This window comes from Euprymna scolopes, chromosome 46 (assembly GCF_053919585.1).
Source record: "Euprymna scolopes isolate OS-2025 chromosome 46, ASM5391958v1, whole genome shotgun sequence".
Lineage (NCBI taxonomy): Eukaryota > Metazoa > Mollusca > Cephalopoda > Sepiida > Sepiolidae > Euprymna > Euprymna scolopes.
In genome coordinates this window covers 114740313-114767820 of record NC_136527.1, presented here as the reverse complement: position 1 = coordinate 114767820, position 27508 = coordinate 114740313, and the positions used below count along the sequence as shown (strand labels likewise).

Sequence of the window (27508 nt, the reverse complement as noted above, 5' to 3'; positions counted from 1 at the left end):
TATTATTTTTGGTAACCAGAGTGACCCCTTTTAGGGGAGCTGGTTTTTACCTCACATTAAAAACGGCCTTGTGCCTAATTTGCTCAGTGGGGGAGCAAATAAATACCATCTGTTCCGGCAGATACTGGTCAAGATCAAAGTGTAATATCTGTTCTTCAGATGCTGCACTTCTATTTCTTGTTCTCTTTCAGTGGAGGAGAAATCCTTCACGACTGAGACAATTTTTTTATTTTTGTACCTTTTCTCCACGTTAAAAAACGACCCTGGTGTCTAACTCTGTCCGGTGGGGAGGCATAGTAAATAAAGCGGAGTTAATCAATCAAGCACTTCCCCGACATCGCGTTGTAATAGTCAATTAAAACCATCGATACACTTATGTTTCGATATATTTAATATAAGTGTATAGTTTAATGTGATGAAATGTTATTTTATTGGTAAACTCAGCTTATCAATTCATAACCCCCGCTGGAGGGAAAAAGGTGAAATGCCCGCTAAATTCTATCTCAACTGTGTCTCTGTTTTATTTCTGACTCTATTAGGCAGGCAAAACAGCGGGATGTAATCACACACACAAAAAAACAAAACAAAAAAAAACAAAACAAAAACAAAACAAAAAAGAAAAAATAAAAAAAAAACAAAAAAACAAAAAAAAACAAAACAAAACAAAACAAAAAAACAAAAAAAACAAAAAAACAAAAAAAAACAAAAAAAACAAAAAACAAAAAAAACAAAAAACAAACAAAAAAAAAAAAACGGTGTGCACTCCGAGAGCAAAAAGGCGAAATGTCCGCTAAATTCTATCTCAACTGTGTCTCTGTTTTATTTCTGACTCTATTAGGCAGGCAAAACAGCGGGATGTAATCACACACACAAAAAAACAAAACAAAACAAAACAAAAACAAAAAAAAACAAAACGGTGTGCACTCCGAGAGCAAAAAGTGTCAACACTGAATCAATATGCAATGAGCAAAATCTAATTTGGTTGTCATGAGTTTCGGACAAGAAAATGGGTGTCAAAAACGATAGCCAATGTATGTGTTGATCAGTTGTCTTGTGCAAAGCAGATAAAGATGTTTTTCGTCCCGTAAGGAAATATTTGTGAACACATTTTTATTTTATACAATTTCCATTTTTGTTATGACTCTAGATATTTCCTTTAAAAAAACTTGTTTTTTTAAGGAAATGTCTAGAGTCATTTTAGTTATGACTCTAGATATTTCCTTTAAAACATCTTGTTTTTTTAAGGAAATGTCTAGAGTCATTTTAGTTATGACTCTAGATATTTCCTTTAAAACATCTTGTTTTTTTAAGGAAATGTCTAGAGTCATTTTAGTTATGACTCTAGATATTTCCTTTAAAACATCTTGTTTTTTTAAGGAAATGTCTAGAGTCATTTTAGTTATGATTCTAGACATTTCCTTAAAAAATCTTGTTTTTTTAAGGAAATGTCTAGAGTCATTTTAGTTATGACTCTAGATATTTCCTTAAAAACATCTTGTTTTTTTAAGGAAATGTCTAGAGTCATTTTAGTTATGACTCTAGACATTTCCTTATAAAAATCTTGTTTTTATATTTCAATAAAAAAATCTTGTTTTATATTTCCTTAAAAAATCTTGTTTTTATATATCCTTAAAAAATCTTGTTTTTATAGTTCAATAAAAAATAAAAATATATGTACAACTTGTAAAGTAAAATAACTAAATTCAATTCAATTTAACTTATTTATTAATCGCTTTTTTAATGGACAGGTCATAAAGATATAATTTTATTTGTTAATCGCTTTTTTTAATGGACAGGTCATAAAAATAGTGATTTATTTGTTAATGCTTTGTTTTATGGGACAAGTCATAAAGATATAATTTTATTTATTAATCGCTTTTTTTAATGGACAAGTCATAAAGATAGTGATTTATTTGTTAATTGCTTTGTTTAATGGACAAGTCATAAAGATATTATTTTATTTGTTAATCGCATTGTTTTATGGGACAAGTCATAAAGATATAATTTTATTTGTTAATCGCTTTTTTTAATAGACAGGTCATAAAAATAGTGATTTATTTGTTAATGCTTTGTTTTATGGGACAAGTCATAAAGATATAATTTTATTTGTTAATCGCTTTTTTTAATAGACAGGTCATAAAAATAGTGATTTATTTGTTAATGCTTTGTTTTATGGGACAAGTCATAAAGATATAATTTTATTTGTTAATCGCTTTTTTTAATAGACAGGTCATAAAAATAGTGATTTATTTGTTAATGCTTTGTTTTATGGGACAAGTCATAAAGATATAATTTTATTTGTTAATCGCTTTTTTTAATAGACAGGTCATAAAAATAGTGATTTATTTGTTAATGCTTTGTTTTATGGGACAAGTCATAAAGATATAATTTTATTTGTTAATCGCTTTTTTTAATAGACAGGTCATAAAAATAGTGATTTATTTGTTAATGCTTTGTTTTATGGGACAAGTCATAAAGATATAATTTTATTTGTTAATCGCTTTTTTTAATAGACAGGTCATAAAAATAGTGATTTATTTGTTAATGCTTTGTTTTATGGGACAAGTCATAAAGATATAATTTTATTTGTTAATCGCTTTTTTTAATAGACAGGTCATAAAAATAGTGATTTATTTGTTAATGCTTTGTTTTATGGGACAAGTCATAAAGATATAATTTTATTTGTTAATCGCTTTTTTTAATAGACAGGTCATAAAAATAGTGATTTATTTGTTAATGCTTTGTTTTATGGGACAAGTCATAAAGATATAATTTTATTTGTTAATCGCTTTTTTTAATAGACAGGTCATAAAAATAGTGATTTATTTGTTAATGCTTTGTTTTATGGGACAAGTCATAAAGATATAATTTTATTTGTTAATCGCTTTTTTTAATAGACAGGTCATAAAAATAGTGATTTATTTGTTAATGCTTTGTTTTATGGGACAAGTCATAAAGATATAATTTTATTTGTTAATCGCTTTTTTTAATAGACAGGTCATAAAAATAGTGATTTATTTGTTAATGCTTTGTTTTATGGGACAAGTCATAAAGATATAATTTTATTTGTTAATCGCTTTTTTTAATAGACAGGTCATAAAAATAGTGATTTATTTGTTAATGCTTTGTTTTATGGGACAAGTCATAAAGATATAATTTTATTTGTTAATCGCTTTTTTTAATAGACAGGTCATAAAAATAGTGATTTATTTGTTAATGCTTTGTTTTATGGGACAAGTCATAAAGATATAATTTTATTTGTTAATCGCTTTTTTTAATAGACAGGTCATAAAAATAGTGATTTATTTGTTAATGCTTTGTTTTATGGGACAAGTCATAAAGATATAATTTTATTTGTTAATCGCTTTTTTTAATAGACAGGTCATAAAAATAGTGATTTATTTGTTAATTGCTTTGTTTAATGGACAAGTCATAAAGATATAATTTTATTTATTAATCGCTTTTTTTAATGGACAGGTCATAAAGATATTAATTTATTTGTTAATTCCTTTGTTTATTTAACAAGTCATAAAGATATAATTTTATTTGTTAATCGCTTTTTTTAATGGACAGGTCATAAAGATATTATTTTATTTGTTAATCGCTTTTTTTAATGGACAGGTCATAAAGATATTAATTTATTTGTTAATTCCTTTGTTTATTTAACAAGTCATAAAGATATAATTTTATTTGTTAATCGCTTTTTTTAATGGACAGGTCATAAAGATATTATTTTATTTGTTAATCGCTTTTTTTAATGGACAGGTCATAAAGATATTAATTTATTTGTTAATTCCTTTGTTTATTTAACAAGTCATAAAGATATAATTTTATTTGTTAATCGCTTTTTTTAATGGACAGGTCATAAAGATATTATTTTATTTGTTAATTGCTTTGTTTAATGCACAAGTCATAAAGATATTAATTTATTTGTTAATTGCTTTGTTTATTTAACAAGTCATAAAGATATTATTTTATTTGTTAATCGCTTTTTTTAATGGCCAGGTCATAAAGATATTATTTTATTTGTTAATTGCTTTGTTTAATGGACAGGTCATAAAGATATTATTTTATTTGTTAATTGCTTTTTTTAATGGACAGGTCATAAAGATATTATTTTATTTGTTAATTGCTTTGTTTATTTAACAAGTCATAAAGATATTAATTTATTTGTTAATTGCTTTGTTTAATGCACAAGTCATAAAGATATTAATTTATTTGTTAATTCCTTTGTTTATTTAACAAGTCATAAAGATATTATTTTATTTGTTAATCGCTTTTTTTAATGGACAGGTCATAAAGATATTATTTTATTTGTTAATTGCTTTTTTTAATGGACAGGTCATAAAGATATTAATTTATTTGTTAATTCCTTTGTTTATTTAACAAGTCATAAAGATATTATTTTATTTGTTAATCGCTTTTTTTAATGGACAGGTCATAAAGATATTATTTTATTTGTTAATCGCTTTTTTTAATGGACAGGTCATAAAGATATTATTTTATTTGTTAATTGCTTTTTTTAATGGACAGGTCATAAAGATATTATTTTATTTGTTAATTGCTTTGTTTATTTAACAAGTCATAAAGATATTAATTTATTTGTTAATTGATTTGTTTATTTAACAAGTCATAAAGATATAATTTTATTTGTTAATCGCTTTTTTTAATGGACAGGTCATAAAGATATTATTTTATTTGTTAATTGCTTTTTTTAATGGACAGGTCATAAAGATATTAATTTATTTGTTAATTCCTTTGTTTATTTAACAAGTCATAAAGATATTATTTTATTTGTTAATCGCTTTTTTTAATGGACAGGTCATAAAGATATTATTTTATTTGTTAATCGCTTTTTTTAATGGACAGGTCATAAAGATATTATTTTATTTGTTAATTGCTTTTTTTAATGGACAGGTCATAAAGATATTATTTTATTTGTTAATTGCTTTGTTTAATGGACAGGTCATAAAGATATTATTTTATTTGTTAATTGCTTTTTTTAATGGACAGGTCATAAAGATATTATTTTATTTGTTAATCGCTTTTTTTAATGGACAGGTCATAAAGATATTATTTTATTTGTTAATTGCTTTTTTTAATGGACAGGTCATAAAGATATTATTTTATTTTTTAATTGCTTTGTTTAATGGACAAGTCATAAAGATATTAATTTATTTGTTAATTCCTTTGTTTATTTAACAAGTCATAAAGATATTATTTTATTTGTTAATCGCTTTTTTTAATGGACAGGTCATAAAGATATTATTTTATTTGTTAATTCCTTTGTTTATTTAACAAGTCATAAAGATATTATTTTATTTGTTAATCGCTTTTTTTAATGGACAGGTCATAAAGATATTATTTTATTTGTTAATCGCTTTTTTTAATGGACAGGTCATAAAGATATTATTTTATTTGTTAATTGCTTTTTTTAATGGACAGGTCATAAAGATATAATTTTATTTGTTAATCGCTTTTTTTAATGGACAGGTCATAAAGATATTATTTTATTTGTTAATTGCTTTGTTTAATGGACAGTTCATAAAGATATTATTTTATTTGTTAATTGCTTTGTTTAATGGACAAGTCATAAAGATATTATTTTATTTGTTAATTCCTTTGTTTATTTAACAAGTCATAAAGCTATTATTTTATTTGTTAATCGCTTTTTTTAATGGACAGGTCATAAAGATATTATTTTATTTGTTAATTGCTTTGTTTATTTAACAAGTCATAAAGATATTATTTTATTTGTTAATTTCTTTGTTTATTTAACAAGTCATAAAGATATTAATTTATTTGTTAATCGCTTTGTTTAATGGACAGGTCATAAAGATATTAATTTATTTTTTAATTGTTTTGTTTAATGGACAAGTTATAAAGATATTATTTTATTTGTTAATTGTTGTTTAATGGACAAGTCATAAAGATATTAATTTATTTGTTAATTGCTTTGTTTAATGGACAAGTCATAAAGATATTAATTTATTTGTGTATTGCTTTGTTTAATGGACAAGTCATAAAGATATTAATTTATTTGTTAATCGATTTGTTTAATGGGCAAGTCATAAAGATAGTAATTTATTAAGTTGTGAAAAGCATTATTAATATTGAATAATATCGACTAACGAATTCATTATTTATTATTGAAAATGGCCACAAATGATCTAGTTTCGCATGAAATTTAAAAAATATATTTCATGTATGAATAAAGGAAATAAGGAAATCTACTTTTTGCTTCAATAACGCATGACGTCATTATTTATTCCAACACAGAATTTTAAGGGAAAAGTGCGGAGAGTGAGAGCGTGTAAACCTACCATCAGGAATGTCAGTGTCATTGTCAAAATACTCGCAGATCAACTTCTTGTAGACATTTTTCTTCTCAGCTTCTTTAAGCATACCGTCCGAAGCGTCAAGAGCGTCAATGTTTGTAAACCCATATTTGGCTAACTGAAAAACAAAAAAAAGGGTTTAATATGAAGCCAGTACTACACCAATATCTTTGCTGACATAAACTATATGAAACGACGCTCTGCAGAACGACCAAGAAGGGTGTTAGTTACTCCCCCTACCCACAAGTCGAGCTGCATGGTCATCGCGAATGTTTCCAAGATCAAAGTGGCTTTGCTGAATCAACTCAAGTACAGGTCGTCCGGGATTCTGCTAAGAGTTTCCTCCGATGGAAAGAATTTCGAACCGGCTGGATGACAGGTGTTATTGCAAAATTATCGAGGAGGTTCCTTTCTTGGAGCATACGAAGCTCCCCTCCTTCATTAATGCCTTTGTCGTCGTATTCCACTAGGTAAACATGATTCCTTCGTTCTTTATTTCAATATAGTCCCGAGTCACCGCTGAGACTTTTTAGGAGGTGCTGACGAGCGTGGTAAACTCATGAATGAACGAGGTAGTCGCCGAACGCCCCTACGTCTTCCAATCGGACTCTACCTCTGAACACAAAGCCAAAACGAATTAAGCACACTGCTTAACAATGCTTCTCATTACTGCTCACGGACTTGTAGTTGGTCTCCTCTTTCGGTTATTGCTTCTGAAGCATGACCGATCCCAAATCCAAGGAACACACATCACAGCACGGTCGATTTTCGAAAGGCTCCCATCGTGGAGTCATTCATAGTTATGGACAGCACAGCGTACGACTCATTTCGCGGCTGCCTTTAGATTGTTCATTCTCTCGATCGCGGTTACATTGATAAATAATGTGTAATTTTCACTGTTACGAATATATCTTTTAATTTTATCGCCTATTGTCAAGTGTTGTACTTTGCTGCAATGGTCCGTTATATTTATTTTATTTTATTGTTTTTTTACATGGCGGTCACCACTTATCAAGGCCAAGAAGTCACTCAGGGATAAGGCTTATTGTGTCCACAGTAATAAATGGGATAGTATCGTAGTAATAGTTAGTATTGGAAATTTGATAAAGTCTCATTACTTAAGGGGGCGGCTGATCAGGAATTTGTGTTGGACTTGAAGACATCCAAGTTGAAGTCGGGGGGGGGGGGAACAGGCAAGCGGCAGAGAGTTCCACAGCCGTGCAGTTCTAAGAAAGAAGCTTTGTTCATGGAATCTACGTTTTAATTTAGGCACGGATAAAGAGTGGGGAAAATTATTGACAGTGGTTTCAGCTAGTCGGGTGTTGTTCGTGAAAGGTTGGCGAGGGGGGACTAGATAATGGAGCTCAGACGAGCACTTGCCATGGAAATAACGATAAAACACAACCAGGCTCGCAACGTCTCTTCTGTGGGAGAGAGGTTGCAAGGAAGAGAAAAGGGCATCCCCTACCAAGCTACAAAGTCTATTTTGTACTCTGTCAAGGCAGGATAGGCTGTTTTTAGCAGCTCCTGCCCAGATGTGGCAGCAGTACTCCATCCTTGGACGTACTTGACTTTTATATAGATAGAGAATTGCATCAGTAGTGAGATATCTTCTGGAGCGGTAGAAGGATCCCACCATTTTCCCAGCGACCTTGGCCACAGACTTGATGTATGTGTTCCATTTCAGATCAGGCGTAAAGGTCAAACCCAGAAGCTTATCGAAACATGGGGCCTCCCCTAGACGAGAGCCACCCATTTCAATTGATGCCAGATGGGGATCAGAGCGTTTATGATGTAATGATAGGAGCTTGGTTTTAGATGTATTAAAGGTAACCAGCCACCTCTTCCTCCACTGTATCACGCGCTCAAAATCTGAGGAGAGAGGATCAGAGAGAAAATTGTCATTTACGGCCTTTGATGTGTTGCCATAGATAGTCGTGTCATCAGCATAGATGTCAACGAATGATTTTAGTATGTACTTTGGAAGATCATTTAACTAGCAGGAACTGTTAAACGGCGTTGCCCGGTGAAGCCTGACCCCCCCCCGCCTCAAAAATAAATTAAATTACAGTTGTTGTTGGTGACCACTGGTATTCTTGGAGAATCTGGCTTCCACTGTCTGACATTGTTTTTCCAGTGACAGTTTTTTTAATAAATAGCATAATATTTCATTAAAATCAAATTCGATATTTCGACCCATAACAACAGAATCTTCATCAAGAAATATAAGTTGTTGTTTTTTTTTTCTTTTACGTACCTTTTGGCTTTGGTGGTAATGTTTAGCACATCTCTCTCAGATGTGTTTATGAGGCTAATGTAATAGTGTAGTAGAAGAACGCTGGTATGACGTGTGTTGTGAAATGATAAAAGTCTACCGTGTTAAAAGCACTGTCGACATGAAATTAAAATTTTAACGGTTTAAAGACAAAAAAAGTGCAGATGTTTTTTTTTAAACATAAAACAAACATGTTATTTTATTAAAATAAAATTCGATATTTCAAGCCATAACATAATCTTCATCAAGGAATATACGTTGTTTTTTTTTCTTTTACCTACCATGCTGTTAGTGGTAATGCCTGGCACGTCTCACTTAGTAGAAGTTTTATTTTAATAAAATGATATTTTGGTTTATTAAAAAACAGGCACTTATACAGTTTAGTCAAGACATTAAAAATGAAAATATTGAAAAAAGTTATATTGTACCTACTCGTTATAATAAATGCACTTAATTTCATCAAGTAGTTTTTATTTTACAGCGAAAAAAAAAAACAATTTATTATGATACCGAGCAAAAGGTTCGATTTTTAAGAAGAAAAGCTAGTATTAAAGATGGGGAGGGAGTGTCGGTGCTGTAACTGGAGTTATCTCCCTTTGGCGTGTTCAACAAATTTCGTAATGGCTGACTTCAACGCGCCCCCATAAAAACGTGTTGTTTCAACTGTAAAATAAAAACTATTCGATCAAATTAAATGAAATCTTCAGTGAAGATCTCCGAAAAAAAGTTTTTGGACTGAAAATCATCTTCAGTCCAAAAGCTGATGCGTACAATGTAACCTTTTTTCGATATTTTCATTTTTTTTAATGTGTTGATTAAACTGTACAAGCACCAGAAAAGATTATGTACTTGTCTTGGTCTTTAAACTGTAAAACTTTAAATTTCATGTCGATTTTTAACACATTAGATTTTCTCATTTAACAATGCAAGTCAAATCAGCGTTCTTACCCTCCCAAAAACATCTGAGAGAGACATGACAGGCATTACCATCAACAGCATGGTCGTAATAGAAAAAAAACAACTTATATTCCTTGATGAAAATTCTGCTATGGATCAAAATATCGACTTTGATTTTAATGAAATAATGTTTGTTTATTAAAAAAAGAATTCTGCACTGGTTTGCTTTTTAAACTGTTAAACACCCCGCGCCCCCATATATATATATATATATATATATATATATATATATATATATATATATATATATATATATATATATATAAAGATGTATATATAAAGATGTATATATATATAGTCTATATGTATATGTATATATATATGTATATATATAAAGATGTATATATATATAGTTTATATGTATATGTATATATATATGTATATATATATATAAAGATGTATATATATAGTCTATATGTATATGTATATATATATGTATATATATAAAGATGTATATATATATATAGTTTATATGTATATGTATATATATATATGTATATATATATAAAGATGTATATATATATAGTTTATATGTATATGTATATATATATGTATATATATATATAAAGATGTATATATAGTCTATATGTATATGTATATATATATGTATATATATATAAAGATGTATATATATAGTCTATATGTATATATATATATAAAGATGTATATATATAGTCTATATGTATATATATATATGTATATATACATATATAAAGATGTATTTATATATAATCTATATGTATATATATATATAAAGATGTATATATATATTCTATATGTATATATATATGTATATATATATATAAAGATGTATATATATAGTCTATATGTATATATATATATAAAGATGTATATATATGTATATAGTCTATATATATATATGTATATATATATATATCCTAACCCTAACCCTAACCCCACCCCCCATGGGGATTTAACAAAACGAGATTTAAGCGTGAACTCGCGAGGTATATATATATATATATATTTCACACTTCCAGTTATAAAATAGACGAATAGTGGCTGAAGAGAGCTTGATAAGGATACCTTAAACGGTCCTTATTATCGGGCTTGAAACCGACGGTACCAATGATTTGTCTCATCTAACAACTTTCTGTACACAAAATATAAATAAGCTCTTACATTTCGGATTTTCCTTTTAATTGAGCACTCTGCTGGATTTCTTTTTCCAAAAAAACTAATCATATATATATATATATATATATATATATATATATATATATATATATATATATATATATATATATATATGTATACATATATATATGCATATATATACATATATATATACATATATGTATACATATATATACATATATATACATAGAAATGTATACATATATATGTATATATATACATATATATGTATACATATATATGTATATATATATACATATATATACATATATATATATATATATATATATACATACGTATATATACATATATATAATTATACATATATATATATATATATATATATATATACATATATATACATATAGTCTACCACAAAGTAGTGTTTTGCTGTATAACAGCTCATCACTGCGGCTAGACAGGCAACTACCTCAAGCCAGGATCGAAACCCAACCGCTTAAACAACAGCCAAGGCTCTTCATCATTACGCTATACGGCTGCTGCTGCGCAGCTAGTGAATTAATAATGTTTTGACATCGTCCAAATGCCGAAGCTCGATTTGTGTTGGAACGATTAATCGGAAGCAGAATTGGGAATCGGAAAATCGGAACATTTGAGATCGGTATTGGAATCGGGAAAAATGTTTTATTTGAATATGTTTCAAAGCAAATTCTTCTTTTGCTGGTAATAATTATAAAATGGTAAATATTTATTGATTTTAACTACTGTTATATAGGTAGAGGTTAAACAATAAATTTGGCCAGAAAACGTTACCAATGGTCACGTACTGAATGTCCGCGTGGCCAGGTGACGGAAAACAAAAATTTCAGCCACAAGTCTAGGTAGAACGCCGGGAGACAACGTCAAAGCGAAATCAAGTTTTAGGATACAAAATCTCCAGGTAACGAGTGACTATATTTTTGCGAAACAATGCCCATCGGAATGTGGTTATCTAGGCCAAATAATAAAAAAAATACATACACAACAACTAACGAGTGGGATAGTAACAGTATTATATACACCGCCATCCCCGTCACAGAGCTATTAGATCTGTCATAAAAAATGATATGTACAGAAATAAACAACATATTTTTACAACCAGCTGGTTATAAAAATATGTTTCCCACCTGATTACAACCTGGACGTCTTCAAGTCCAACAGAAACAAATTCCTGATGAACCGCCCACTTAAGTAAACCACTTAATTAAAACACCAATACAAACGATTACTACGATATTATCCCATCGATTACTGTATATGCAATAACCCTTATCTCCGAGTGGCTTCCGGGCCTTGATAAGTGGTGACAACCTTGTAAAAAAAGCATAGCAGCCAATCTTAGTCTCCCCTCCATTAAAACCAAAGATTTTGGAGGAATATCAGATATTTTGTAATTCATATGCAAAACTAGGACAATAAATGACTTCGATTTAAATATTTTATGTCTGTAAAATGTGCCCAAAACGATGATGGATGATTTCAATAATGTACGACCGTAAGGTAGAATGTCATATAGGCCACTACACAATTCTGACTTAAATCCAAATATTTATCATATATGTCGGGTCATTTAACAAACTGCTGACCAGATCTGATATTACCTAACATCTCATATTTGGTAATTTATGTCGACGAAAATAAATGAGGACAACTGAATTGGTACCTGGTTTGAAATATCTTACTCATGACGATGCATTTCTTACGAAGCTGATAATTCAGAACGTCCTCTGGTCTGCAGCAGATTTGCACTCCTTCTCTGGTTCCTCCACGAATTGAAAAGTACGATCCCTTAAATATAATTTTCTATAGATTAAACGTGGAAGGAATACTATAAGTATTTAATGGTACAAATCAACTCATTTCGAAACGGTTTATAAAGCAAAAAGAAAGAGAAGTATTTGAATTTTAAGACAATAGATTTATTAGCAGTATATCTGTAATTAATTTGCCTCAAAGCAAGCTGAGCAAAACACTTTCTTGCAATATCTTTAGTATAATTATGGGAGTAAGTATTTATCTTCGATAATAAAAAAATGTAGTTATCGAGATATAAAAAGTTGTATTATGCATTGTATTCTTTGGCGGTCATCTTTTTTACGCGCATGCAGTGTCAGTCATAAATGAGTAGACTTGTTTATGGCGCGCTCGCGCGTAAAAAAGATGGCTGCCAAAGAATACAATGCAAAATACAACTTTTTATATCTCGATAACTACTTATTTCTGCAAAATTTCAATGCGATTTTCGTATTTAGCATAGTCGAAAACTTATAAAAGTCGTCATTTAAAAGAAAATTGTGGAGGTGGACTTAATCTGAAAATTTACCAAAAAAATACATTTTTATGGAAAAAAAAATTGGTATAAGGCAGAAAATTGGGAATGGCGGGAAGGACAGTCAATACAAACTATTGATAACTGAGCTAACGTAGCAAGTTCCTACTTTCACACTATTCCGCAACAATACTACATTCATACTATACATCCATCAGCGTATACATCTTTCATATATCAGTAAACCAAGCGATCTATCAATTCGGGATAGGAAGAGGAATTTTTAATGATCACTATCACACACTAGCAAAGTTATGTACTTAAATGCCTTCAAACAAACTCGAAACTAAACTTACACTTGACTTATCAAGGTTGAAATATAGTTTTGGAACTCAATATCCTTTAACCTTAGATACGTCCCAATATCACCCAAGTCTTGTCTTATTTACGCGACAGACGCGTGCGACCTTTCAACTAATACGAAATTTCAAATGATAACCGATTCTAATAAAGTTGAGAGGATCAATGTCCTTAGCGAATCTTTCATGCGAATCTCCAAGATCAAGACTCATCACTGCTAGAAAGGTCAAAACAAAGTTGTCTTCAAAACACATCAAATGTCGGAGCCAATTGCTAGAAACAATGATGGGTTCCAGATTGGAAGACGACAGGTTGCTCTTCTACCACGTCGTTTAGACGTAATCTTTTGGGATCGTGTCGAGTAGTTTCAGCAGAGTTGTTTGGGATTGTATTGACGGAGTTGTTCAGGATCGTGTCGAGTCTTGTCGACAGAATTGTTCGAGACCGGACGGAATTGTTCGAGTGTGGACGAAATTGTTTGGGATCGTGCCGGATAGTGTCGACGGAAGTGTTTGTTATTGTTTCGGCTCGTATCAAGCGTATTTTCCGTGTTGAGTCGTGTAGACGGAAGGTGTAGTTTATGTGTATTGTCCAGTTGACTTGATATTTGTTGCAATCGACCACAAGCTATTTCGACTGCGAGCATACGTTTCATCTTGAGTCCAGTCTTGACACAACCCTTTAACATCAACCTGTCAGTACGACTGGTTTTAACAATAATGATTCCATCTGCACCTCGATTTAGGATTTGGTGAAACCAAACACAATTGTAGGTACTAAATCATGGTAAGTGAATACCGCATCCAACAAAAAGAAGTAAATGAAATCGTTTAAAGTTATATTCCACTGGATTGAGAAAGAAACCCTAGATTAAATTTCCGACTATATAGGGTTGCGTCGCGATTAATTTTCACTCTTTTCCCGTGAATTCTTAGTCTATTTTACTATAACTATGTAATTATGCGAGACCTTTGTCTTGGATCACTTCGCTGCATGAAAGGAGTTTGGAGCCCGCCGATTTTAAACACGTAGATACGGTTGATGTATTTTTGGCCGAACTATGCAGGCTTGCGCACGTTTTCAATGGCGTATAGGATTAGTGCCTGCAATGTACATTCATTGCTGGATTGTCTGAACATGAGTAAGAACTATTACGACAGTCTCCTAGGTGGGGAACCTAAACCTATCACACGTACAGGCGCGATCTCTTTATAAGGCTGTAGTAAGTGCACGGTCGGCACAAAACATCTAAAGAGGCCGATAATTCCCCGCGGTGTTATGAATGTAATGGACCCAATCATAGGGAAAACCGATTGTAGGCAGTGAATAGTGAGACAGGGAAGAGATGCCAAAGTCAAGCTCCGAAGAAATAATACGTGATATCAATCTCAGTTGAGTGTTCACATTGCTGGACTTTTTCGAGAATTAAGAGTCAATCTCATCTGCCAAACTATTGCTAAGTGCGCATTGCAAGTTATACCTATTGTTATAAGTGAAATATTCAGTAATAATATGTTTAAATGAATGCACGCAGTCATAATATGTTTAAATGAATGCACGCAGTCATAATATGTTGAAATGAATGCACGCAGTCATAATATGTTGAAATAAATGCACGCAGTCATAATATGTTTAAATGAATGCACGCAGTCATAATATGTTGAAATGAATGCACACAGTAATAATATATTGAAATGATTGCACACAGTCATAATATGTTTAAATGAATGCACACAGTCATAATATGTTTAAATAAATGCACACAGTAATAATATGTTGTAATAAATGCACGTGGTTATAATATGTTGAAATGAATGCACGCAGTCATAATATGTTTAAAATAATGCACGCAGTTATGATATGTTTAAAATAATGCACACAATCATAATATGTTTAAATGAATGGACGAAAAAGAAGTGACCCCTGTTCTCCCTGCAGGCGAAAACACTTAATTGCTGTGGAAAAAAGGGTGCTGCAACCTAACATTGAGGCAGAGCTGAGCATACAAATTTTAATTATGTATGGATACTTACATTGGTTTTGTTTTGTTGGTTGCGCTGGACGAAATCAAGCAGTCGGGAGGAGTAACTGTGTCTACTTCCGGGTTTCATAATATAGCAGAATTAGTTTTGTTGCCATCACAATTGTCGAGACTGATCTCACCACAGAGTAGTAACAGAATTAATTTTCTAGTTTTGGGATTGGTCCTCCTATCGTATTTGGTATAAGAATATATTTTAGGAAACTGGAAAATTGATTTATGCCTTTCAGAATATTTTGAATGCAAATGACTAAACAATGTCGACTGTAGTTAAACCTAACATTCTAAGGTTAAGTATTTCTCTTTTAAATGTTCTTATAATAAAAGTGTTTCAACTGACCTCTTCCCCAAGTCGTCCACTTCCAGCAGCCAGATCTAAAATATATTGTGAAGATCTGTCCACTTCATTGATGCACTCTGCAAGAGCGGCAGCTGCTATAAACGGTCCCTGATAGCATATGAGGTTCATCTCCTGCAGGAAAGCAACAATATATACCATGAAGTTTGAAATAATGCAATGAATTGAAATTTAAATGTGAATAAAAACTGAAAAGGAACTATTTTTCAACTTCAATTAAGAACGAAACAATAAATGACACACAAAATGGTTGATATTGCGTAGAAGTTAACGGAATCATACAGTATGATTTGTCTAATAAGAAAATCACGAGTTATCTTCTCTTGTAATAACTACTGTATTATTAAGTGCTGTATGATTTGTTTAATAACAAAATCACGAGTTTTCTTCTCTTGTAATAACTACTGTATTATTAAGTGCTGTATGATTTGTTTCATAAGAAAATCACGAGTTTTCTTCTCTTGTAATAACTACGGTATTATTAAGTGCTGTATGATTTGTCTAATAAGAAAATCACGAGTTATCTTTCCTTGTCATAACTACTGTATTATTAAGTACTGTATGGTTTGTCAAATAAGAAAATCACGAGTTATCTTCTCTTGTAATAAGTACGGTATTATTAAGTACTGTATGATTTGTCTAATAAGAAAATCACGAGTTATCTTCTCTTGTAATAACTACGGTATTATTAATTACTGTATGATTTGTTTAATAAGAAAATCACGAGTTATCTTCTATTGTAATAACTACTGTATTATTAAGTACTGTATGATTTGTTTAATAAGAAAATCACGAGTTATCTTCTCTTGTAAAAACTACTGTATTATTAAGTATTGTATGATTTGTTTAATAAGAAAATCACGAGTTATCTTCTATTGTAATAACTACTGTATTATTAAGTATTGTATGATTTGTTTCTATCTGTGATTACTGCCACTTAAATTCGCACATTCGCTATTCCCTAAATGATACAAAATAAGATGTTGTACAATGCGATACTATCAAAAGATGTCCTGATCAAAGCTGAGTCACTTAAAACACGGGAAAGGCACCTGGCTAACCAAAACCACTTACGGCTTCATAGTTTCCATTTTTGCTCCACTCAGAATAGGCTTGTACCATTTCTTCTTTACTGATTCTTTTTTTGTGTGTCTTGAAGTCAGCTTCATCTGCTGAACTTTCATCCATAATTGTATCTACAAATAAACATTACGTAATTTCATCAATAATTGTATCTACAAATAAACATTACATAATTTCACCCATAATTGTATCTACAAATAAACATTACATAATTTCATCCATAATTGTATCTACAAATAAACATTACATAATTTCATCCATAATTGTATCTACAAATAAACATTACATAATTTCATCCATAATTGTATCTACAAATAAACATTACATAATTTCATCCATAAAAGTATCTACAAATAAGCATTACATAATGTTATCCATAATTGTATCTACAAATAAACATTACATAATTTCATCCATAATTGTATCTAGAAATAAACATTACATAATTTCATCCATAATTGTATCTACAAATAAACATTACATAATTTCATCCATAATTGTATCTACAAATAAACATTACATAATTTCATCCATAATTGTATTTAGAAATAAACATTACATAATTTCATCCATAATTGTATCTACAAATAAACATTACATAATTACATCCATAATTGTATCTACAAATAAACATTACATAATTTAATCCATAATTGTATCTACAAATAAACATTACATAATTTCATCCATAGTTGTATCTAAGAATAAACATTACATAATTTAATCCATAATTGTATCTACAAATAAACATTACATAATTTCATCCATAAATGTTTCTACAAGTAAACATTACATAATTTCATCCATAAATGTATCTACAAATAAACATTACATAATTTCATCGATAATTGTATCTACAAATAAACATTACATAATTTCATCCATAATTGTATCTACAAATAAACATTACATAATTTCATCCATAGTTGTATCTAAAAATAAACATTACATAATTTCATCCATAATTGTATCTACAAGTAAACATTACATAATTTCATCCATAATTGTATCTACAAGTAAACATTACATGATTTCATCCATAATTGTATCTACAAATAAACATTACATAATTTCATCCATAATTGTATCTACAAATAAACATTACATAATTTCATCCATAATTGTATCTACAAATAAACATTACATAATTTCATCGATAATTGTATCTACAAGTAAACATTACATAATTTCATCCATAATTGTATCTACAAATAAACATTACATAATTTCATCCATAATTGTATCTACAAATAAACATTACATAATTTCATCCATAAATGTATCTACAAATAAGCATTACATAATTTCATCCATAAATGTATCTACAAATAAACATTATATAATTTCATCCATAATTGTATCTACAAATAAACATTACATAATTTCATCCATAATTGTATCTACAAATAAACATTACATAATTTCATCCATAAGTGTATCTACAAATAAACATTACATAATTTCATCCATAATTGTATCTACAAATAAACATTACATAATTTCATCCATAAATGTATCTAATAATAAACATTACATAATTTCATCCATAAATGTATCTACAAATAAACATTACATAATTTCATCCATAAATGTATCTACAAGTAAACATTACATAATTTCATCCATAAGTGTATCTACAAATAAATATTACATAATTTCATCCATAATTGTATCTACAAATAAATATTACATAATTTCATCCATAATTGTATCTACAAGTAAACATTACATAATTTCATCCATAATTGTATCTACAAATAAATATTACATAATTTCATCCATAATTGTATCTACAAGTAAACATTACATAATTTCATCCATAATTGTATCTACAAATAAATATTACATAATTTCATCCATAATTGTATCTACAAATAAACATTACATAATTTCATCCATAAATGTATCTACAAGTAAACATTACATAATTTCATCCATAAATGTATCTAATAATAAACATTACATAATTTCATCCATAAATGTATCTACAAATAAACATTACATAATTTCATCCATAATTGTATCTACAAATAAACATTACATAATTTCATCCATAAATGTATCTACAAGTAAACATTACATAATTTCATCCATAATTGTATCTACAAATAAACATTACATAATTTCATCCATAAATGTATCTACAAATAAACATTACATAATTTCATCCATAATTGTATCTACAAATAAACATTACATAATTTCATCGATAATTGTATCTACAAGTAAACATTACATAATTTCATCCATAATTGTATCTAAAAATAAACATTACATAATTTCATCCATAATTGTATCTACAAGTAAACATTACATAATTTCATCCATAATTGTATCTACAAATAAACATTACATAATTTCATCCATAATTGTATCTACAAATAAATATTATATAATTTCATCCATAATTGTATCTACAAATAAACATTACATAATTTCATCCATAAGTGTATCTACAAATAAACATTACATAATTTCATCCATAATTGTATCTACAAATAAACATTACATAATTTCATCCATAAGTGTATCTACAAGTTCACATTACAAACCAACATTAAACTGGCACAAAACAACTAAAACTTACAAACCTTCAAAATTAGTTGTAAACTCGTTTTTTTTTTAAATAAAATTACAATTCTTTATTTATAATGTCATTTTTGTATATGTTGTATTCTTGTATCACACTTATATTGCCATCAAAATTGCTCAATTATTTAAATCAATAATTCAGTAAAGTTGTTTACAATAGTATATTTTGGCTTTTTCAGGTTCTTTAATGCCGAATCTAGTGATTTTGAAGAAAAAGTTTTTAAATAATTTTTTACATAATAGTGAAAATGTCTCTCCGTGTGTATGTGTGTATATGTGTGTCTGTGTGCGTGTGTGTATTATATATATATATTTATCGACGCAATAACTCTGGCAATTTTTAGTCTACAGACTCGAAATTTGATATAGAGGGTACTGAAGTTTGGGAAAGTCTTTATAATCCGTTTTCGGCCAGAAATTTGGCTGTTAAGGGGTCAAAGTGCAACGGTTTGTCCTTTGGGAACTCTACCAAACTCCTCCGACAATCTCAGTACCCTGGATAGTAAATTTCAAGTCTGCAGATTGAAAATTGAGAGAATAATTGCGTAGGGTAATGTATATACACATACACACACAGAAACGTTCAATTTTATATATATGCTAGCATGGGTGCCCGGCAGTTTACCCGAGTATAAAGGCCTGTCAGGTGGTAGAAGAAAGCGGAGTGGGATGGGATAATACTGCGAGTTGGGCGAGAGCGTAGAGAATAGCGCGATGGCCGAGTAGAAATTAGTCAGAAGTAGTAGAAATGTGAAGCATTTATGAAATTAAACAATAAAGTGACTTAAATTAAATCAAATTGAACAAAAACTATGAGAGAACAAATGGAAAATGATGAATTCATCAAACACTCTGAAAAATGTTAGATAAAAAGTAAGATAACTGGATAAGAAAGGAAATACGAAAGAAAGAGAGAGTGACCCCTTATTGACTAGACCACAAGTTATCAACAACCAAATTTTATAGCATTTAACAAAATCTCTATGCGTTGTAATGAATTAATACCTACGTGATGTTTATAAATCTCTAGAATAAGGGAATCTAGAGTAAGTTATTAGCCATAAAGTCTAATATGTTGGAAAACGATTAAATATAAACTATAAAATCTACTATCTGCTACAAGTGAAACGATAAAATTGTCGCCCTAGAATAGACATTATTTCATTGATGAAAACCTGATCTTGTTGTTGTTGTTGTTGTTGTTGTTGTTGTTGCTGCTGCTGCTGCTGCTGCTGCTGCTGCAGCAACATCTACTAGTTGGACGGTTGTGTACAAATCCCAAGAGCGATAGGATCTTTCTATCAAGTCTGAAAGTCACACAATGTTCAAGGAGCGAGATCGGAGATGCGCCGCTGTAAGCCTCATGCTCTCTACCGATCTAAGTTATGACAACAGGACCATTGTGAGCTCAAAATACATCGCTGGATTGCAATGAATAATGGGAACGTGCCTAAGGAGATGAAAACAGTTTCTGGTCACGGTTATGGTTTTTGGTGTGGTTTCAAGTAGGGACCACATCACACCACCTCACATCTTCGAAGTCGGTTTCAAAGTCAACACCAAAGTGTACCTGGATCTGCAGAAGAGTGTAATGATCCTCTGGTTCTATCAGGTAGCCGTTCGCAGATCCTGAATGTGGCGGCAGGACTCGGTGCAAAGAAGGGGTGCTACGACTTTGTACTCTTCTCTCACTGTTCCCTCTTTGGCCGACATGAACGCACTGGACTACTTCGCTCGATCATACGGCAACATCACAAACTCGACCTCCCACAACACCAAAGACAGCCTGATCGTCACCATCCGCCGAGCTCCTGCCGGCGCTTTTTGGAAAAGGCATGCTCCCAGTTCCAGACCCGTATCAAAGCGGTGATTGAGGCTGGATGCTACATTGAATAGACGTCTGTTCTAGTACATAATCAAGTTACCTGAATTGATTTTGTCAATAAAAGTTTTAAATAGTGTGGTTTTCTTAAGGGCGAAAGATTTATCGCTCCACACTGTAGTATTTTAGATAGGAAACGCATGCACGCGTTCTTACCATCCAGCGGGATCTCACACACGCACCCACTCACCTGCACACACATATCAAAGTATACATACGTAGATTTATCGACCCACTGACCAGATTACACACACACACACACACACACACACACACACACACACACACACACACACACACACACATTCCACACTCCACAAATAAAGGCTGCAAGGGAAATTATAGTAATCTTACATGGTTAAGACCAAAGTATATTATTTAACTTATAGATTTTTATTTAGTAGCACAAATCCACACCTTCATTTATTATTTAACTTATAGATTTTTATTTAGTAGCACAAATCCACACCTTCATTTATTATTTAACTTATAGATTTTTATTTAGTAGCACAAATCCACACCTTCATTTATTATTTACCTTATAGATTTTTTATTTAGTAGCAAAAATCCACACCTTCATTTATTATTTAACTTATAGATTTTTATTTAGTAGCAAAAATCCACACCTTCATTTATTATTTACCTTATAGATTTTTATTTAGTAGCAAAAATCCACACCTTCATTTATTATTTAACTTATAGATTTTTATCCACACCTTTATTTATCTATGAACGTGTGTCTAAAACACGTATATCGATCGCCGTACATAATACACCCTCAACCACATAGTAAATATGTCCAATCTATTTATACAGATGTCTATATATATATATATATATATATATATATATATATATATATATATATATATATATATATATATATATGTATATATATATATATATGTGTATATATATATATATATATATATATGTATGTATATATATATATATATATATATATATTCGCGCATATTTTATTGAAGAGGATCTTCGTTCTTCTTATGATCTTTCTTGCGAATTTTTCTCATATATATATATATATATATATATATATATATATATATATATATATATATATATACAGGGTGTCCGTAAAGTTACTATACAGTCTTACAAGTTACTATACAGACACCCTGTAATATATTACCAGTACAGTAAGATATTGTATTAAAATATTTATTTGTAACAAAAGAAATAAAAAGAAATAACACCTTTATGTTTATAAAAATCTCAGAAAATACACGTGTTACATCCGAAAAGACTGTAACAATCAAGGCAAACAATTTCTATGACAAATATTCAAATTGGGGGCCTTCGCTTCAAAATAAATTTGCGCTCTTCCAAAGTTAGCTTGATTAAATAAACCCGTAAAAAAATAAATACTAACTATTAATACAAATATAATAACATAAGACAATAAGACTGTATAGTAACTTTACGGACACCCTATATATATATATATATATATATATATATATATATATATATATATATATATATATATATATATTAGACTACCCGTGACCCGTTGGGTCAGTATGTTATATTAGCTATGGCATTAATGTAAATTCGTAAGTGTCATCGTTAAAGCATTCATTTGGATGGTAAATGTAGCTTATGAATGTTTAAAATGTTGAACTGTACATTTCAATGTAATTCAAATTTTAAAAGGCGAGCCATTGTAAGATACATCTGCCTTAAAATGCTAGGTTTATTTTTGGTGTTTAAAAAAAAACACCCAATATTTTTGCTGATGAGGAGACTTTGTTTCAAAACACTATGTTAAAATTATTGTCCATGACTTAATGTCTATCGCAATAAAAACATCGTTTCCGAAACGATCGTACAAATTATTGACTTTGTTTTGTTCCTCCTTGTGAAACCGATTTTTGATTTTTAATTTTGATTATAAATTGTCAATCATCTTACTCAATGTTAAATTAGCGCTAATATATATATATATATATATATATATATATATATATATATATATGCATATTGACCTTATTATATATCCACATTGCAACGAGCACTATTTCTTTTTGTATTTTTATAACATTAGTGTTTTTACTATTACATCAAAATACACTCTGCTCTTTAGACTGCTGTTCTAATTGCCTTTAAATTCATTTATACATATATATATATATAATTGCCTTTAAATTCATATATAAATAAATTAGTATATTTAAGCAGCATTTTTACATTTTTTCATTGAACAGTAGAGATCGCAACAAAAACAAATAGGAATTATCCCTATTGTTCCATAAAACACACACACACACACACACACATACACACACACACACACACACATAAATATATATATATATATATATATATATATATATATATATATATATATATATATTGGGGATTAGAACAAGAGTCTAAAGAGCAGAGTATATTTTAATGTATTAGTAAATTCATTAATACAATTAAAAGAAAAGAAAACAGTGCTCGTTGTAATGTAGATATATAATAATGTAATATAGATATATAATAATGTAATGTAGATATATAATAATGTAATGTAGATATATAATAATGTAATGTAGATATATAATAAAATCGATATATATATATATATATATATATATATATATATATATCCTAGAGCTATTTCAATATTGATTGATAATTTATAATTAAAATTAAAAATCGGTTTCATAAGGCAAAACAAACAAAATCAATAAATTGTACGATCGTTTCGGAAACGATGTTTTTATTGTGGAAGACATTGAGTCTTGGACAATAATTTTATCATATAGTTTTTGAAAACAAAGACTCCTCTTTATACGCATATATATATATATATATATATATATATATATATATATATATATATATATATATATATATATATATATAATCATAAAACTCAAATGACCTTGTAACGATGTATGTAACAACTTTCCGGTATACGACATCTGGTTGCGCACGCGCGCATAACCTACGCACTGAACTATTAACGTTATTATTTCGAAATTATTATTTAACATGGGAAGAATGGTGTTTAAATAACTTAAACGTAATACAGAAATGAACAATGTAAAAACAAAAAAAGCGGATAGTATCACAATTGTTTATTTGGATAAACATGAAAAAAAAAACACAAAAGAACAATTGGGACGCTTAACTATTAGCGTTATTATTTCGAAATTATTATTTAACATGAAAAGAGTGGGGTTTAAAATAAACGAAAAACAACGGAACAATTGGGACGCTGAAATATTAACGTTATTATTTCGAAATTATTATTTAACATGAAAAGAGTGGGGTTTAAAATAAACGAAAAACAACGGAACAATTGGGACGCTGAAATATTAACGTTATTATTTCGAAATTATTATTTAACATGAAAAGAGTGGGGTTTAAAATAAACGAAAAACAACGGAACAACTGGGACGCTGAAATATTAACGTTATTATTTCGAAATTATTATTTAACATGAAAAGAGTGGGGTTTAAAATAAACGAAAAACAACGGAACAATTGGGACGCTGAAATATTAACGTTATTATTTCGAAATTATTATTTAACATGAAAAGAGTGGGGTTTAAAATAAACGAAAAACAACGGAACAATTGGGACGCTGAAATATTAACGTTATTATTTCGAAATTATTATTTAACATGAAAAGAGTGGGGTTTAAAATAAACGAAAAACAAAGGAACAATTGGGACGCTGAAATATTAACGTTATTATTTCGAAATTATTATTTAACATGAAAAGAGTGGGGTTTAAAATAAACGAAAAACAAAGGAACAATTGGGACGCTGAAATATTAACGTTATTATTTCGAAATTATTATTTAACATGAAAAGAGTGGGGTTTAAAATAAACGAAAAACAAAGGAACAATTGGGGCGCTGAAATATTAACGTTATTATTTCGAAATTATTATTTAACATGAAAAGAGTGTGGTTTAAAATAAACGAAAAACAAAGGAACAATTGGGACGCTGAAATATTAACGTTATTATTTCGAAACTATTATTTAACATGAAAAGAGTGGGGTTTAAAATAAACGAAAAACAAAGGAACAATTGGGACGCTGAAATATTAACGTTATTATTTCGAAATTATTATTTAACATGGGAAGAGTGGGGTTTAAAATAACTTAAGCATAATACAGAAATGAACGATGTAAAAAAACAAACAAACGGTATTCCAATTATAGTGTTAAAAAAATTACGACCAGAACTTGCCCCCATACTTGAATTCCATAGCTAATATAACCTACTGACCTAACTTTCTCTCTCTCTCTCCCTCTCTCTCTCTCTCTCTCTCTCTCTCTCTCTCTCTCTATATATATATATATATATATATATATATATATATATATATATATATATATATATATATCTTTTCAAGGGAAATAAGGTAAAAAAAAAAAAACGATAAAAGTGCTCGATATATTAATAGAGCGGTATATAATTTTTTTAATTTTTTATTGAGCCCATCGATGAAATTGGTACTCTACCTCATCTCCTGGGGTGAAAATCCAATTGAAACAGTAATGTAAATTTATTATGGGCTCAATAAAAAATTAAAAAATTATATATATATATATATATATATATACGTATGAGTATATATTTACCAGAGCATCACGTCAGAATTGCTGAGGATAGTCTTTGTTTTTTTTAAGAGTAATTCATCTCGCACACTGTTTGCTGGGTTTATAATAATTAAAAAATGTGATAAAATACAATATTAAAATAATTAAAGTATTTAAATGGCGAGAAGCTGTCATTCTTACCTATTAAATCAAATCAATTTTTTTAGAGTAGATAGCTTGAAAAAAATTCCAAATTTGTTTTAAAACATTTAGTACAAAATATAAATTGAATGTAATCTAATGTACCTATTTACAGATACTACACTTTGATCTTGACCAAAAATGTACAATAAAAAAAATATATTAAAATTGAGTTTACTGAGTTCATCAGAAGTTTATAACATGTATATTTTGTTCTAAATCACAAACACGTTTCAGTTGAGCCAAGACAAACAATACATATATGGCATTGTTTAGAAAATAATACTCTTAAACACTAAAGACTAGGAAATGTAGTACCGATAAGTTTTTGCCTGGCTTTTTAAGAGAATTTGTTTCTGATTATAACTTTATCTAATCGATAAAATTGATAAAATGATAAAAAAAAATTTAATCCACTGCATTTTTCATGCAAAATCACTTCCAAAAATATAAGGACTATCGTAAATTATTTGTAAAAATCGGTGCAAAACGTTTGTTGTCTTACAAACATTGGGACAAAAAGTTTGTTTTTTTCCACATAGTGCTAAATATACAAATATATAAATTGCTAAATATTGTACGTGTTTCAAGACAAACACACACACATACACATAAGAAGCATATCCTAACACAAATATATATATATATATATATATATATATATATATATATATATATATATATATACAGAGAGAGAGAGAGAGAGAGAGATGGGGGGGAGAGAGCAAGAGAGCCATAAATATATTTATAAATATATATGCATTTATATTTATGAAATAAAATGGTGGTGGAAGGACCTGGATACTCAACGTTTCGCCCGATTTATACGGGCTTCTTCAAGAGGGATGGTCATTGAAGAAGCCCGCATAAATCGGGCGAAACGTTGAGTATCCAGGTCCTTCCACCTCCATTTTATTTCATATCGTCGGATTTAATCCAGCTCAACAATCATTTATATTTATATACAAATATATAAATATAAAAACATATACATAAATGGCTTCGTTTTTTAAGATAATCACTGTACCCGCATATATGAATATATATAGAAATATAACAGTAATAAAATGTCATACCTTTCCTTCTTTAGGATTTAGGATCGCGAACAGAAAAAGGGGGATGCGTACGCTGACAGTGAGTTGTAAAGAATAACATAAAGACAAAACGCAAGGGTAACAGTTGGAGGTTGTAGTGGTCTACACTGTGTCAATAGAAAGTCATGCGTTTGAAGCTCGTTGTTTGTTTATTTACGAACATGCGATTTGAGCACTATAAAAGTGGTGGCGGGTTCTATTTAAATAGACATTCCGACGAGTTATTTACGGGCGTCAATTCCATGGTCGAGTGGGAGAATTGCCGACTGTCAACACGACGGTTCTAGGTTCAATCCTTGGCTTGGGAGAGATGCTAGTCTAGCGGCACTGATGAGT

General features: G+C 29.4%; 1 protein-coding gene across 2 annotated transcripts in view; it reads right to left on the bottom strand.

The window, feature by feature from the left end:
• LOC145270774 (methyltransferase-like protein 27) overlaps positions 1–27289 on the bottom strand; it is a 30584-nt gene extending 3295 nt beyond the window's left edge. For both annotated transcript variants that reach the window (XM_080126367.1, XM_080126368.1), the window contains exons 1-4: positions 27155–27289; positions 16831–16952; positions 15739–15870; positions 6324–6456 (exon numbers count right to left, since the gene is read on the bottom strand). In XM_080126367.1, coding sequence (XP_079982493.1) covers positions 6324–6456; positions 15739–15870; positions 16831–16944 — 379 coding nt within the window. In that variant the 5' untranslated portion in view covers positions 16945–16952; positions 27155–27289. The remainder of the gene's footprint in view (positions 1–6323; positions 6457–15738; positions 15871–16830; positions 16953–27154) is intronic.
• Positions 27290–27508: the final 219 nt, after the last annotated feature.